The 14,603-nt window shown below is 42.8% G+C and overlaps 1 protein-coding gene across 1 annotated transcript in view; it reads left to right on the forward strand.

The window, feature by feature from the left end:
• The window catches only part of CAP2 (cyclase associated actin cytoskeleton regulatory protein 2), a 143,763-nt gene that overhangs the window by 74,671 nt on the left and 54,489 nt on the right, over nt 1-14,603 (forward strand). The window contains exon 4 of the mRNA XM_040432692.1: nt 2,929-3,006. Within this exon, the coding sequence (XP_040288626.1) occupies nt 2,929-3,006 (78 nt within the window). The remainder of the gene's footprint in view (nt 1-2,928; nt 3,007-14,603) is intronic.

A 14,603-nucleotide genomic window follows, 5' to 3' on the forward strand; every position in this document is an offset into this window, starting at 1 on the left:
AAGCTAGCTTGCTCTCTAGATAACAATGAACGCCTGTCATGTTAATTACCTGAATCTCTCTGACTGATTCCGTGCCTCCGTTTACCCTTTGCATTTCATGCCATCGTTTGCACCACTTTACTGTGTGTCGTGAGAGGCATTTCTTTTTGGTGCCTCAGTATTGAGTAATATACAATTTTACAGAAAATAACCCGGTTACGTTTTCTGCAAATCAGTGCTATTGCTAAGGGTACATCCACATGTAAAGGATTTACTGCAGCAGATTTCCGCATCAAATCTGCAAACAGCTGCCGCAAAGTCCACACCAAATCACACAGATTTAGCAGATTTACTTTGTGCAGATAATCATTTAAAATGGAAAAAAAAGCAATATGCTCCCCTATCAAATAAAGTATTATCCATAGGTAATCCAGTATGAATTATGCAACTAGAGATCAGTGAATCGATTCTTCTCAGCAAGCAGAGTTCTACACCTGTAAGTGACTGTCCCTGAAGCTGAAGACGCTTCCCCTGCCACTTGACTGACAAGTCCGGACATCAGCCAGCCCTGACTATCTTGCACCTGCGCAGCTGCTCCAAGTAGCAGCATAAGGGCAGAGGCCTTGCTTCCGCTACTGAATAGCAGAGCCTCTGTGCTTGCGCCACTACTCAGAGCAGCGGCGCAGATGCCAGATGTTGGGCCCTGTCAAGTGGAAGAGGAAGCATCTTCAGCTTTTGGGACAGCCCATTGCAGGTGTAGAACTATGCTCCAATACTAGGATTTGGATGACATTTCTTCTTCCACATTGAATTCAATGGGGAAAATTTGCAACAAATGTATGACATACTGCAGACCTAAAAAATCTGCCCCATAGGTCAGTTTCCACGGACAGAAATTCAGCAATTTGAAATTCTGAGATTTGAACTGCAACATTTACATTACACATGGATATACTCAAAAGAAAAAGGAAAACGTGTGGTACAGTGTTAGCCAGTGGAAAACTAGTTTAGTGATCTTATTAAAGCTACTTTCACACTAGCGTTTTAGTTTTCCCGTATTGAGATCCGTCATAGGGTGTCAATACCGGAAAAAAAAACACTTCCGTTTTGTCCCCATTCATTGTCAATTGGGAGAAAACTGAACTGAACAGAACGGAATGTTCCAAAATGCATTCCGTTCCATTTAGTTGTGTTCCTATACCGGAGAGCAAAGCGCAACATGTTGTAGTTTGCTTTCCGTCCTGGGATGCGGAGCAAGACAGATCCGGCATGACCCCCAATGCAAGTCTTTCAATTGACTTTCAATGGAGTTCATGACAGATCCGTCTTGGCAATGTTAAAGATAATACATCCGGATCCGTTCATTACGAATGCAGATGATTGTATTATCAGTAACGGAAGCGTTTTTGCTGAACCCTGCCGGATCCAGCAGAAATGCAAGTGTGAAAGTAGCCTAAGAGAAAATAAGAGTCTTGCAGGTTTGATACATTTTAATAGCCAAGAAAAATAGAAGCAATGATGTTACATAGCAAGCTTTCAAGATAACTTCAGTCTCTTCGTCAGCCATACTACAAGAGGGTCACGTGACTCTTATTTTCTCTTAATAAGAGCACTAATGGTGACCCCCAAATAGGGAATAGTAGTACTCCTCTATTTGCTTCAAAATGGAAAAAAATTAAAAAAGCATACAATGTGCTAATCATTTCTTATACATGATGGTCTATTAGGCATACAATGCATATGGAAAATCTGCAGACCCCTTCTTATTTCTCACATTTTGTTATGTTGCGGCTTGTGCTAAAATAAGAAAGAAAAAAAAACATTTTCCCCATCATTCTGCAGTCAATGCCCCATATTGACAAAGTGAAAACAGAATGTTCAAAATCTTTGCTAATTTATTGAAATGGAAAAACGAACATTTTGCATTGACAAAGTATTCAGACTCTTTACTCAGGACTTGGTTGAAGCTCCTCAGGCAGTGATTACAGCCTCCAGTCTTCTTCGGTGTGATGCCACAAGGTTTGCACACCTGGATTTAGGGATTTTCTGCCATTCTTCTCTGCAGATCCTCTCGAGCTGTGTCATGTTGGATAGGGCTGTAGAGATGGTTGACCTTCTGGACGTTTCTCCATCTTCATACAGGATCTTTGGAGCCCAGCCAGAATGACTATTGGGTTCTTGGTCACTTCTTTTACCAAGGACCTTCTCCCCTGATTACTTAGTTTGGTGGGGTGAACAACTCTAGGAAGAGCCCTAGTAGCTCCAAACTTCTACCATTTAAGAGTTATGGAGGTCACTGTGCTCTTGAGAACTTTCAGTGCAGCAGAATTTTTTATACCCTTCTCCAGATCTGTGCCTCCACGCAATCCTGTCTCTGAGCTCTACAGGCAGTTCCTTCCTCCTCATGACTTGGTTTTTGCTCTGATTTGCATTGTCAACTGTGAGACCTTATATAGACAGGGGTGTGTCTTTCCAAATCATGTCCAGTCGAGTGAATTTACCACAGGTGGACTCCAATGTGTAGAAATATCTCATAGATGATCTATAGAAATGGGAGGACCCAGAGCTAAATTTCAGGTGTCATAGCAGAGAGCCTGAATACTTATGTGCATGCAAAATTTAAGTTTTTACTTTTTTATAAAATTTGAAAACATTTCTAAAATTCATTTTGTCATTATGGGGTACTGAGTGAAGAATGATGTGGAAAACTTTTATTTATTTATTTATTTTATTTTAGCACAAGGCTGCACATAACAAAATGTGAAAAAGGTGAAAGGACTTGAAGATTTTCCGAATGCATTGTATGCCACATTGTGATTCTCATGGTATATTAAGTTTGTTATCAGTGCACCAAAGGAATGTGATGTACATAAATGGTCTCCTGAAATTGAAGGATCTACACCCAGAATAGCACTGTTGATTGATACCTTCTTCTCCTATCTCTTCTAGGCTACATTAGTGGAAAATGCATTTAAAGCTGAAAGAGTATTTTTGGTTTATGCTTCCCAGCACCAGCAGCCCTCGGAGGTAAGATACATTGATATGGCTAAGTGTGTTGCAATTAGAAATGTTTTAGGATTTCATTACTCTCCTGTTGACTGTTGATGGTTGGTACAGATATCAAATACAAAGACCTATATAATGTTGTACATTAGTAAGTTACGCTTGGGTCAGTATTGATGTCAGTGGACTCTACATAAGGTTTGGTTATACACTACATAATAGACTGAAATTAATAGGGCCTGTTGTCCACAAAGACGTTCTTGACACTCTATTTTATTTTTGAAAGAATGTTGAAGTGTATGTACAGTACTTACATATTCAGTGTGTTAACAAGATAAAGGAGGGGGTATGACTGCAGGATGGGATTTCATAAGGTTTGTTTGTAGTCTGTTACCATGGAGACATATAGGACTGATTAGGAGCTGTGGACATAAATCTCTAGAATATTTCAGTGTTGCTTATTTTTTTATTTTATATGAGGCAGTAAATAATGATTGCAGATGTGAACATCGCCTTTAATGCTAGATGTGTGCTGTATATTTTGATTGGGAAATAGAAACCCACGTGCCACTCTCAGCGTAGATCAGTAGATCTCATTGAGTTCTGCCTAAAATGAATGGCTAAATCTACATTGTCTTTGTTGGACCCAAACAGGAAAACTAACCATTAGTTTATAAAAATGCAGAGGGATGAGAAGAGCTAATGAAGATGACAGCATAAGTGTGAATGCCAGAGAGAAGGGGTAATTCTATCATTCAGCTGTCTAGACTGTTTGCTTTAGTAATGTCAAGCTGTGAATGAACCACTGAGTCACCGTTAAGGCACGGAAGCTTTGCACAGATTCATAGACAGCGGAGTGGAGACTGAGGGGATTTGCTCTGCAGTTCAATGTCACACAAGGTGACTTCATCTTATATTTTGTATTATAAAACTAAACCAATACTAAATATATGACTATGTTTAATAGAATGTCCTTTGTTTAAAGGGGTTTTCTGGATAGATCATGAGTATCTGATCATCAGAGTCTGACACCATGATGAACCAGATGAACAATAGCTCAGTTCAGACAGCTCCATCCATCGTGTAGTGGATGGAGCTGGTTACTGCAGCACAGCTCCCACTGAAGTGAATGGGAACAGTGCTGCAGTTACCAGTGCTGTCAACTACACAATGCACAAACCTGTGTAGTTCCTGTGCCGACTTTTGGTGCCAAAGCTGCTCTTAAGCATCCTATTGACAGGGGTACGGGGTGTCAGACCCCTGACAATCAGATATTGATGGCCAGGGGCATAGCTATAAGAGAAGCAAGAGAAGCGGCTGCTTTGGGGCCCAAACTCATAAGGGGCCACCCAGGAGGCGGACTAAAAGATTTTATTGTCAGGGCCTTCTCAATAGTATTATAAAATTACATTATCTACAGTGACACTGTAGGAAACGGACAGAGTTGCTTCCGGGCATCATCTTAGAAAGTGATCTTTACTAGCCACAAGAGTGGGGGTTGCACGGGAGGAGAGGGTAGTGAAGAAGTCGCTGAGGGGGAAGGGGCCATTCAAAAATTTGCCCAGTCAGTTCTAGCTACACCACTGTTGATGGCCTATCCTCAGGATAGGCCATTAATATTAAAATCCCAGAAAACGATTTTAAGGATATTTTCACACAGATGGCACAGCATTCTGGTAGGCTGTTCTGGCAGGGGAACTACCTAGCCACATACTGCCATTCACCGCCAGAGCCCATTGACTATAATGACAGTTGTAGTGTCTACTAGAATACGATCACCATCACACACGGCAGACTATATCTATCATAGCACTTTCTCCAAAGGCCTAGAGAAACATCATTTTGAGGAAGGCTCTCAGCTGTCTACACCCTCTGGGTTTCAGAATGTGAAGTATACTTCCAGTGTGAGTGTTAGCCATATATAATAAATGGTAAAGGAGCAGCACCCCTACATGAAGCAAGTTAGGTGCACGTCACCAGGTGGGCTTGGTCTAGCTGGTCCATACTACATAGATAGTGACAGCAATCAAGTCCAAATAGTGATTAGAAGTGACTTTTATTGCACCAAGGAACTCTACTTCTTCTAATCACTATTTGGACTTGATTGCTGTCACTATCTATGTCTAGCGCCTATGTATAGTGCAAATAGCTGCTCATTCATTAGAGGTTCTGCTCTTTCCAGTCCTATTACAATTCAGGATTTAGCAGCTAACAAGTCAATGATATGATCTAACATACTACGCTAAATCTGATTGCTCAGATCCCTCCGTTTTTCTCCATCCATTAGCGTATCCATATGACCAGTCTGTTTTGTTTTTGGACACATAGTTTGCTCCAGACATAACTTTGTAGATTTGCGTTAATAAACTGTATTATGATTTCAGCTAATCAAGATTATGTATCAATTGTATGGTTTTCAAGATTTCATTTAACAGAAACCTTAAAGGGTTTCTGTCACCCCACAAAACTCTTTTTTTTTTTTGGATAGTTATATTCCTTATAGCGCGATATAGGAGAATATAATAGTCTTACTTACTTTCATGCGGCCGATTCTTTAGAAAACGAAGTTTTATACTATGTAAATCAGGGCTCTACCAGCAAGTAGGGCGTCTACTTGCTGGTAGCCGCAGCAGAAAACCGCCCCCTCGCCGTGTTGATTGACAGGGCCAGCCGTGATCTCCTCCTCCGGCCGGCCCTGTCAGTATTTCAAAAATCGCGCGCCTCTGGTCATTCGGCGCAGGCGCTCTGAGATGAGGAGGCTCGCCTCCTCAGCACTCCCTCAGTGCGCCTGCGCCGATGACATCACCGAAAGAGAAGACGTCATCGGCGCAGGCGCACTGAGGGAGTGCTGAGGAGGCGAGCCTCCTCATCTCAGAGCGCCTGCGCCGAATGACCAGAGGCGCGCGATTTTTGAAATACTGACAGGGCCGGCCGGAGGAGGAGATCACGGCTGGCCCTGTCAATCAACACGGCGAGGGGGCGGTTTTCTGCTGCGGCTACCAGCAAGTAGACGCCCTACTTGCTGGTAGAGCCCTGATTTACATATTATAAAACTTCGTTTTCTAAAGAATCGGCCGCATGAAAGTAAGTAAGACTATTATATTCTCCTATATCGCGCTATAAGGAATATAACTATCCAAAAAAAAAAAAAAGAGTTTTGTGGGGTGACAGAAACCCTTTAAAGGGTTTGGCCACTCAATCTATGAAGTGATGATCCCCAATGGCGTCATGTGAAGTACTCCAGAGGACTACTGTAAAGGGTTAATTTAATGTTGCCAAGTTAATTGTTGTGATTTATTACTGAAGCACTCACTTCATTCTGCACTGTGTGATCCTAACAGCAGTGCTTGGGCAACAGACAGTTAATATTGGCGGACTGTTTAGGTAACAGGGTGATGGACTTAGGCCACCCCCTGGCTAGTTAGTGAGTCTTGTATGAGCAGAGCTACAGGAAGGATAGGGGTGAGTGCTCTTGCAGACCAGGCCCATGACCAGAGAATATCTCCCTCAGCTGCCAAAGAAGCAACTTTGCCACCAGAGTACCCCTGAGAGAAATATATAAGCCATCCTAGAAGGTCCAGAATTGTTCAGGCCGTGTAAGATCACGTCAGTAAGATATTCCATCATTTTAAGAGACTTTACTGTGTAATACCAAGCACAGCCACTATACAATGTATGGCGCTGTGCTTGTTAAGATGGCTGCAGCGCTCAGATGAGCTCCAGTGCCTTCTCAAACAGCTGATCTGCAGGCGTCCTGGGTGTTGGACCCCCACCTTTCAGATACTGATGACCTATCCAGAGGCTAGATCATTAGTATTAAATTCTCAGACAACCCTTTTAACAAGAACAGAACCGCATGCCTGTGGTTATTTTAGAAAGACTGCAAAGTGTCCTTTAGAGAGAGAGAGAGAGAGTCACGGATTACTACTACCTCCATGATTGTTGCTGACTATACACCGCTATTGGGAGAAAGACTACACTGTGCCTTTTGATGCACTTTGCACTACTACTGCTCCTATCATTGGTTTAGTAAAGAAAGATTTTATTAATTACAACCAACAGGCCTAGTTATTGACACCACCATCCATCCACTGGCCACTGCATCTGGCCTCCTGCCTTGCTCCTTGCCAACTGTTCACCATCAAGGGCACACCAATATCAGGGTGTGCCAAGAGGAAAGAAAGGGTGCGCCCTCCAGTTACTGTACTGCACTAGGATGCGCCAGGGTGGAGCAAACTACTGCCAACTGTGATCACTATTACCACTGCCACTCTGCTCATCCTCGCCTCCCCTGCGGGTCGCTGCACTATAACCCATGGATATGAAAGGATGCACACACAGTACTGCACACAACTTACTACTAGAGACGTTGGGAAAGCAGCAGAATTGAAAACTAAGCTATATTAGTGTCATATGTTTTGAACATATTGTGGCGAAAGCCACTTCGCCACTGTGTTTTGGAGGGGGCTGTTTGCCCGCCTCCTGCCTCTGGATTACGGCCCTTTAAGAACCATCTGGGGACATACTGTGGAGTTACTGGATGGCCACCATTTCATGTATCAGAGGCACATGGTGAGAACAATGGATGGCGGCCATTTTAACTCACAGACACTATTTAGACTTTTCTACACGGTCTCATCTCGCCGGTATTTGGTGCACAAAGACATCGGGCAGTAGTTTTAAACTACCAAACAGGGGACACATTTATTAGTGACTATTTTCTGTATAACTTGTGTAATTTCGGTGTAACTGGCATAAAACTGTATCTAGAAAACTACTGGACGGATCTGGGTGAATTTCGGATATGTGGTTCACCCAGATCCCCTGGTTCCGGGGATATATATGTTATAGGGTTATTGCATGTTTTGGGGTTCCTGTGATATGTTTTATAAAACTGTATTTCTCTGCCTGGGATAATTATATTCGCCATTGTGTTCAGTAATCTTATCACAGGCCGAGAGGAGGATTTTGTGTGGGAGTGTCTGTGTTTATTGTACGGATTGATTGGTTGTATTTCAAAACCCTGTGGGCAGTACTATGTTTGTGGATTGTGAATAAAAGAGGCTGTATGCCCCAGGAAAGTCAGTTCTGCTTAACCCTCAAGCGAAGTGTCGTCTCGTTCTTGGGGGAATTGGATTGTATGCTGATTGCCAGGAATGTAAGCCGATTGTATGCTTTTCCTGTTCCGCGGTTTCCAGGATTCGTGTAGCTTGCAGTTCGGCAGACTGGTGCTTGCAGTAGCTGCCTGTGCATTGAAAGGAAGATATCGTCTGAACGGAGTTGTGTGCTGAACGGTCCGCTACACATATATTTAAGCAAATATACTGTATTTATATGCATATATAAGCAGACAACCCCTTTAATTCTGTCCTGGTAATCTGGTAGAAACACAGATGTGCACAGGTCTCTTTAACCACGTGACATGTTGGGAGTGCATTAGAAAGAATGCATATACCAGATACTATTTCTTTTGTATTAGGCCATTATGGACCTCTGTTGCTATGATAATACTGTAATAATAGCAGTAACACATAACATATATCACGCTTATAAAAGATACACCATAAATACAACCTTGTCATATCATATGTTTCTATAATAGATGGTGTAAGTAGATCTGGAATTTCTTAATACAATGTGTAGTATGTTTAGGAGTAAGGGGCGTTTGAGTCTTCATTTCCGAAACAGAGGTCCTGTCATTTATAATTTATAGTATAACCACAAACAATGAAAGATTTGCCAGTGGGATTATAGCAGCCATTTGTCATTGAGTCATTTTTGTAACTGCTGCTTCATCCACAAAAGTTAGGAATTCTGCTCCTGTCACACTGAAAGTACAATAACTGAGGGTTTGAGTAGATGACTCCACATTGTAATGAAACTTATTAACCTCTTTCCATGTCTTTCTATATATTTTATAATTTTTTTAACCTCATATATGTTCAAGTAAACTTTTGTAAACTTAGTAAGGTAAAAAACAAATAAAAAAAAAGATGTTAAAGCATGTGTTCACTTACATGATGTCCTAATTCGCTAAGAGGTCGGTCATCCAGTTCAGTGCTGTTTTTTGGTCGCATTGTGTAGTGTACGGGGACTGTAATGCCCGTCACTACAAAAGTGTCACTTGGTGTGCTGTCGTCCCTCCTTATTTATGGGGAAGTTGGTATATGTCATCTTTATAAATTGTCATGTAATGTAATGTTATGTATTTCCCTGTTACTGTGACACTTGCATGTACAGGCCTGCTAGGGGTGTCATTCCAGCTTCTAGTCACTAGAGGGAGCTAGAGAGCCCTAGTTTATATAAGGCCCAGTCAGGGAAGTGAAAGGGAGTCTAGTCTAAGTGTCAGTCTAAAGCTGCAGCCCGTAGTCTGAAGCTGGAGCTTAGACTATGTCAGAGACAAGTCCAGGCCTGAAGCCTGCGGACCAGGAGAGGGTATTGCAGTCCCTGTAACCGGGTTCCGAATCCAAGGAGAAGGTTCCCCTCCTGAATATATATATATATGCAGAAGCAGGAAGACCACCGTTCAGAAGCTTCTAGAGTCTGAGGAAAGAGGGAGAGAGACAGAGGCAAAATCCAGAAAAGCAAGAGGTACTCAAGATAACAGAGGAGGTACTTTATAAAGAGAGAACCAAGGATATACGCCAGAGTTAAGGTATTGGGCCTTGGAGAAGATTTTCTATGTCCCAGGATCAGTCAGAAATAGAGTGCAAGCTCCTGTACTGCAAGTCCTGTGTTTCACACTCTGAAGTCACCTTGCTTAATCTGTATTGCCTGCATCGACCGTATTGAAAAATCAACTGTATGCAAAGGAACTGTGCTTCCGTTAATGTCTCTATGAAAACTACTAAAGTTGGAGTTCTGTTTTAACATCACGGTGTTCCTCATTTATTCCTGCCATCAGCAAACGGCGTGCCACCGTTTAATTGGCACTGGCGTCACGAACATTTTTTTACCATCACCTGCCTATGCAGAGAGTCAGCCGTCTCAGGTTAGTGTCTATGGCACTACTACACCCAGGAACACATTTCTACACACAACTTGAGTACGCTGCAATTGTCCCCCCTAAAAAAATATATTTGGACTATAAAGTAAAACAAAACGTTGTATGCGTTCCAAAATAGTATCAATAAAATGTACAGCTCGCCCCGCAAAAAATAAGCCCTCATACAGCTCTGTATATGAAAAAATACTCATGTTATGGTTGTCAGAATATAGCAATGCAAATAAAAATAAAAAATCTTAAAGGTTTTAAATTTTTTTTTTTAAAGAGGACCTTTCATCAGCATCAAGTATGTAAACTGACTATACAGACATGTAGAGCGGCGCCCAGGGATCCCCCTGCACTTACTATTATCCCCGGGCGCCGCTCCGTTCTCCGGTTACAGGCTCCGGTAAAGTCATAGTTAGGCTCCACCCATTTGAGCCTGCCGGCGTCTCTTTCTCCTATGTTGTAACGCTGGCCAATCGCAGGCATAATGGCATCATGTCATTTTTAGCGCACCGCCAATGCCATGCATTTTTTTTTTCACACAAAGATTTTTTTCCCCAGTTTTCCAATACAAGCTGTGGTTAATTAAATGGTGCCATTAAAAAAATATAAAAAATAAGCCCTCATACTGTATGTGAACAAAAAACGTAAAAAGTTATGGCTCTTGGAAGGTGGGGAGGAAAACATGAAAACGCAAAAACGAAGCCGGCCCAGTCAGCAGATTTGTACCTATGAAACTGGCTGACCTGTTGCATGTGTTGCTCCCATGTTCATATGTGGCCGCACTGCAGAGAAAAATGTTTTAATATATGCAAATGAGCCTCTAGGAGCAACGGGGGTGTTGCCATTACACCTAGGGGTTCTGCTTTCTCTGCAAGCGCTGCACGCTGATTGACAGGGCCAGGCAGCGTAGACATCACCGCACCACATATGCTGTATTAAAGGTTTGAACGGTCGCACAGCTCTTTATGATAGGACGGAAAGCTGGATGAGCACCCTGTGCTATCGCTAAAGGGAACCTGTCGGCCAGACACCCCCAGTTAAAGGGCTGGCACCCTGGGCAGTGGCATCCCTCGTCTGTCCATAGAGGTGGCCTGCCTTAGTTTTTGTGTACTATGAAATTAGAAGGACTATACAGCATAGTGGACTGTATTAATGAGGAGGGCATTGTCCCCACTTCCCCTGCCCTCCTAACTGCTCCATATGCATACTCGTACGGAGACTGCAAGCAGCTGCAAAATGTACATTGGAGCCGGAAACTGCCATAACGGCTGCAGGTCTGTTACAAAGGTCTACGGGTACGGCCACATGGTCAGGTTTCCTGATTTCCGGAGAGAATAAAAAAAAAAGAGGGAAAGTCCTATCTGTCTTTTCTATTTATTCTGCTTTTAAGATCCACTTCAGATTTTTGCTTTCAAAACTGCACGCAGAAAACCTGACTTTGTGGCCGTACCCTAACACTTGATGTGCTGACACCATGTGTACCTACAGCAGGGGCGTTGTTAGGTTAAAACATTCGAGGCCTGGGCCCCTGATGTTTTGTCCCAGGCCCCGAATGTCCTCCATCCTCAGGACGGCAATACAATTGAATCTAACGCACTGGAAGAGCTGAAGGACCTGTGGTGACATCAGACCAGTAAAACAGACAGTGGTTGAGAAGGACCTGTGATGATGTCACCATCATGTGACCAGTATAGGAGAGGACAGCAGTGAAGAGGAGAAGACCTGGGAGAAGAAGCTATAGTAATGTCTGCTACATGAGGAGAGGTAAGTGAAGGGAGAGGCAGAGCAATGCTGGGAGTTGTGGTTATTTAACTGGGACTGTATGTTAGGGCTGAAGGGAGGGATGTTATTTACATAGAACTGTGTGTTGGAGGTGGCTGGGGAGGGGGTCATGTTATTTACATGGGACTGTATGTTGATGGTGGCTATAGGAGGGAGTGATGTTATTTACATGGGACTGTATGTTTGAGGGGACTGGGGGAGGGAGTGATGTTATTTACATTGGACTGTATGTTGATTGCGACTGTGGGAGGGAGTGATGTTATTTACATGGGACTGAATGTTGGAGGGGGCTGGGGCAGGGTGATGTTATTTAAATGGGACTGTATGTTGGAGGCAGCTGTGGGAGGGAGTCATCTTATTTACATGGGACTGTATGTTGATGGCGGCTGTGGGAGGGAACAATGTTATTTATATGGGACTGAATGTTACAGGGGTCTGAGGGAGGGAGTGATGTTATGTACATGGGACTGAATGTTGAGGGAGTGATGTTTACATGGTATTGCATGTTGGAGGTGACTGGGGAGGGGGTGATATTATTTACTTGGGACTGTATGTTGAAGGCTGCTGGGGAGGAGGTGATGTTATTTACATGGGACTGTATTTTGAAGGGGACTGTAGATAGACAGGGATGTTATTTACATGGGACTGTATATTGGAGGGGGCTGGAGAGATGGTGTGATGTTACTTACATGGGATTCTATTTACATGGGACTATATATTGGAGGTGCTGAAGGGAGGGGGATGATGTTATTTACATGGGACTGTATTTTAGAGGGATACAGAAAATAACAGTCAGCACTCCGTCCTTGTAATTGGCGTGGTGCACGTGTCTAGGGTCGGCGTCCCACAGATCAGCATAGAAGAGAAGACCGGCTCTCACTGTATAGATGCGCTCATATTTTTATTGTCACATAGATATGTCACAGCTATACATAAATGTGACAATAAAAATATAAGCGCATCTATACAGTGAGTGCTGGTCTTCTCTTCTATGCTGTATTTTGGAGTCGCAGGAGAAATGATGTGAAGTTATTTACATGGGACTGTTTGGTGGAGGAAGGGATATAACTACAGGGGCACTGCAGGGGACATTATAAATACTAGGGGCACTTTATGGTGAGCATTATAACAGTAGGGGGAAGTATAAATACTGCGGGCACTGTAGGGGTATTTTAAATACAGGGGACATAATAGGCATTCTTATTACTACTGGGGGCTCTATAGAAGGGACTTATAGATCTGCCTTATTTCTACTAAGAGCACTATGGGGGGCCTTATTACTACTGAGTGTAGAGAGCTTTATTACCACTGGGGTAACAATTGGGGGGCCTTATTTCTACTGGGGGCTCTGTGAGGGTATTATTAATACTGGAGGGCTCTTCTACTAATGGAGGCACTCTTGGGGAGCATTATCACGGTTGGGGGCACTGTAGGGGACAGTATTACTAATGGGGGCATTCTTGGGGAGCATTATCACTGAAGGGGGGCAGTATTACTAATGAGGGCATTCTAGAAGGGATTTACTATTGGTGGGACTATGAGAAGCACTATTACTATGGGGGGCTCCTTTTTCTTACGTCACCTGGGAGGCCCTGGATGTGAGAGGTATGTGCTGCTGCATAGCAAGTACAGCAAAATGCTGTGTGTGGGGGAGGGGGGACGACTTAGAGAACTGGGCCATATTCATTGGGGCTTGGGCCCCGGATCTTTTCAGACCTTAGCAACACCCCTGGCCATTGAATGTATTGTTTTGCAGCATTATTCTCATGCATTGATTCATGCTTATTTTCCTTCTGTCCGCCGGTCTGGGAGCCCCCCTTCCACCTGCGTCCTGCATATATTGTGAAGTGAACTTGTGCTGTTCTTCTAATTCCAGCTGGCATACCAATCCCGCAGCAACTGTAATACGTTACTGTGCAGAGGACCTGCTCTCTGACTTTTTATGGTCATGTTCTATATTTGAATGTACGATGGGAACAGTCAGATGGCTTCCTTACCTGATAGAAATGTTTATGTGTACCAACTAGTGGTCGCTTGAAGCACAAAGCAGAGCTGCTCCCAGCCGTTCCAATTACGCCCTGTTACAGGCAGACATTCCTGCCGAGTACATTTTAATATGCAATAATCTCCTGTCATTATTAGGCTGCCTTCTTGTAATGAAAAAGCGCTTTAAAAATAGAAGAGAAAGGGCAAAAATACATTATATCCTGACGTGACCTGCTTGTTTCTTCATATTTCTTCTATCGCGGAGGTGACAGCAGTCTTAGATGGTCAGCTCCTTTTTACGAACAATTTGGAATCCTTGTATATACCCCTTAATGTTTAAATAATCTACAGCTGAAAAATATTCTGCTGGTAAAATGTGATGGGAGAGCGTTACCAAATGTCTGAGATATTACTATGTTATTAGGATTCAGACCACCCAGGAATGCGATCAGAATTTACTAAAGAAATCAGGTCTGGATCTCAAGAACCGCTCGTTGTACTGTTTAGGAGCAGGCAACCGAGTAGTCAGCATGTCTGCTCGGACATTTTGTACAATAGTGAACCTATTTACCCTAGAATTTTTTTTTACTGATTATATATATATATATATATATATATATTCTATATTATGTTTGCCTCTGTTAAGTGATTTTGAAATGGCAAACAGTGAATACAACCAAAATGTGGTTCCCCAATTTTTGTACTATAAAATGGAGGAATAAAGATACTGCAACACACACCAGCGTTTATATGCATGGGACATGCCAACGCAGTATCTACAATTACTATACATCGTTTTGTATTATTATGTATTTCATATTATATGTTTTGGCCTTATATTAAGGCCTCATGCACACGG

This window comes from Bufo bufo, chromosome 5 (genome assembly GCF_905171765.1).
Source record: "Bufo bufo chromosome 5, aBufBuf1.1, whole genome shotgun sequence".
Taxonomy (NCBI): Eukaryota; Metazoa; Chordata; class Amphibia; order Anura; family Bufonidae; genus Bufo; species Bufo bufo.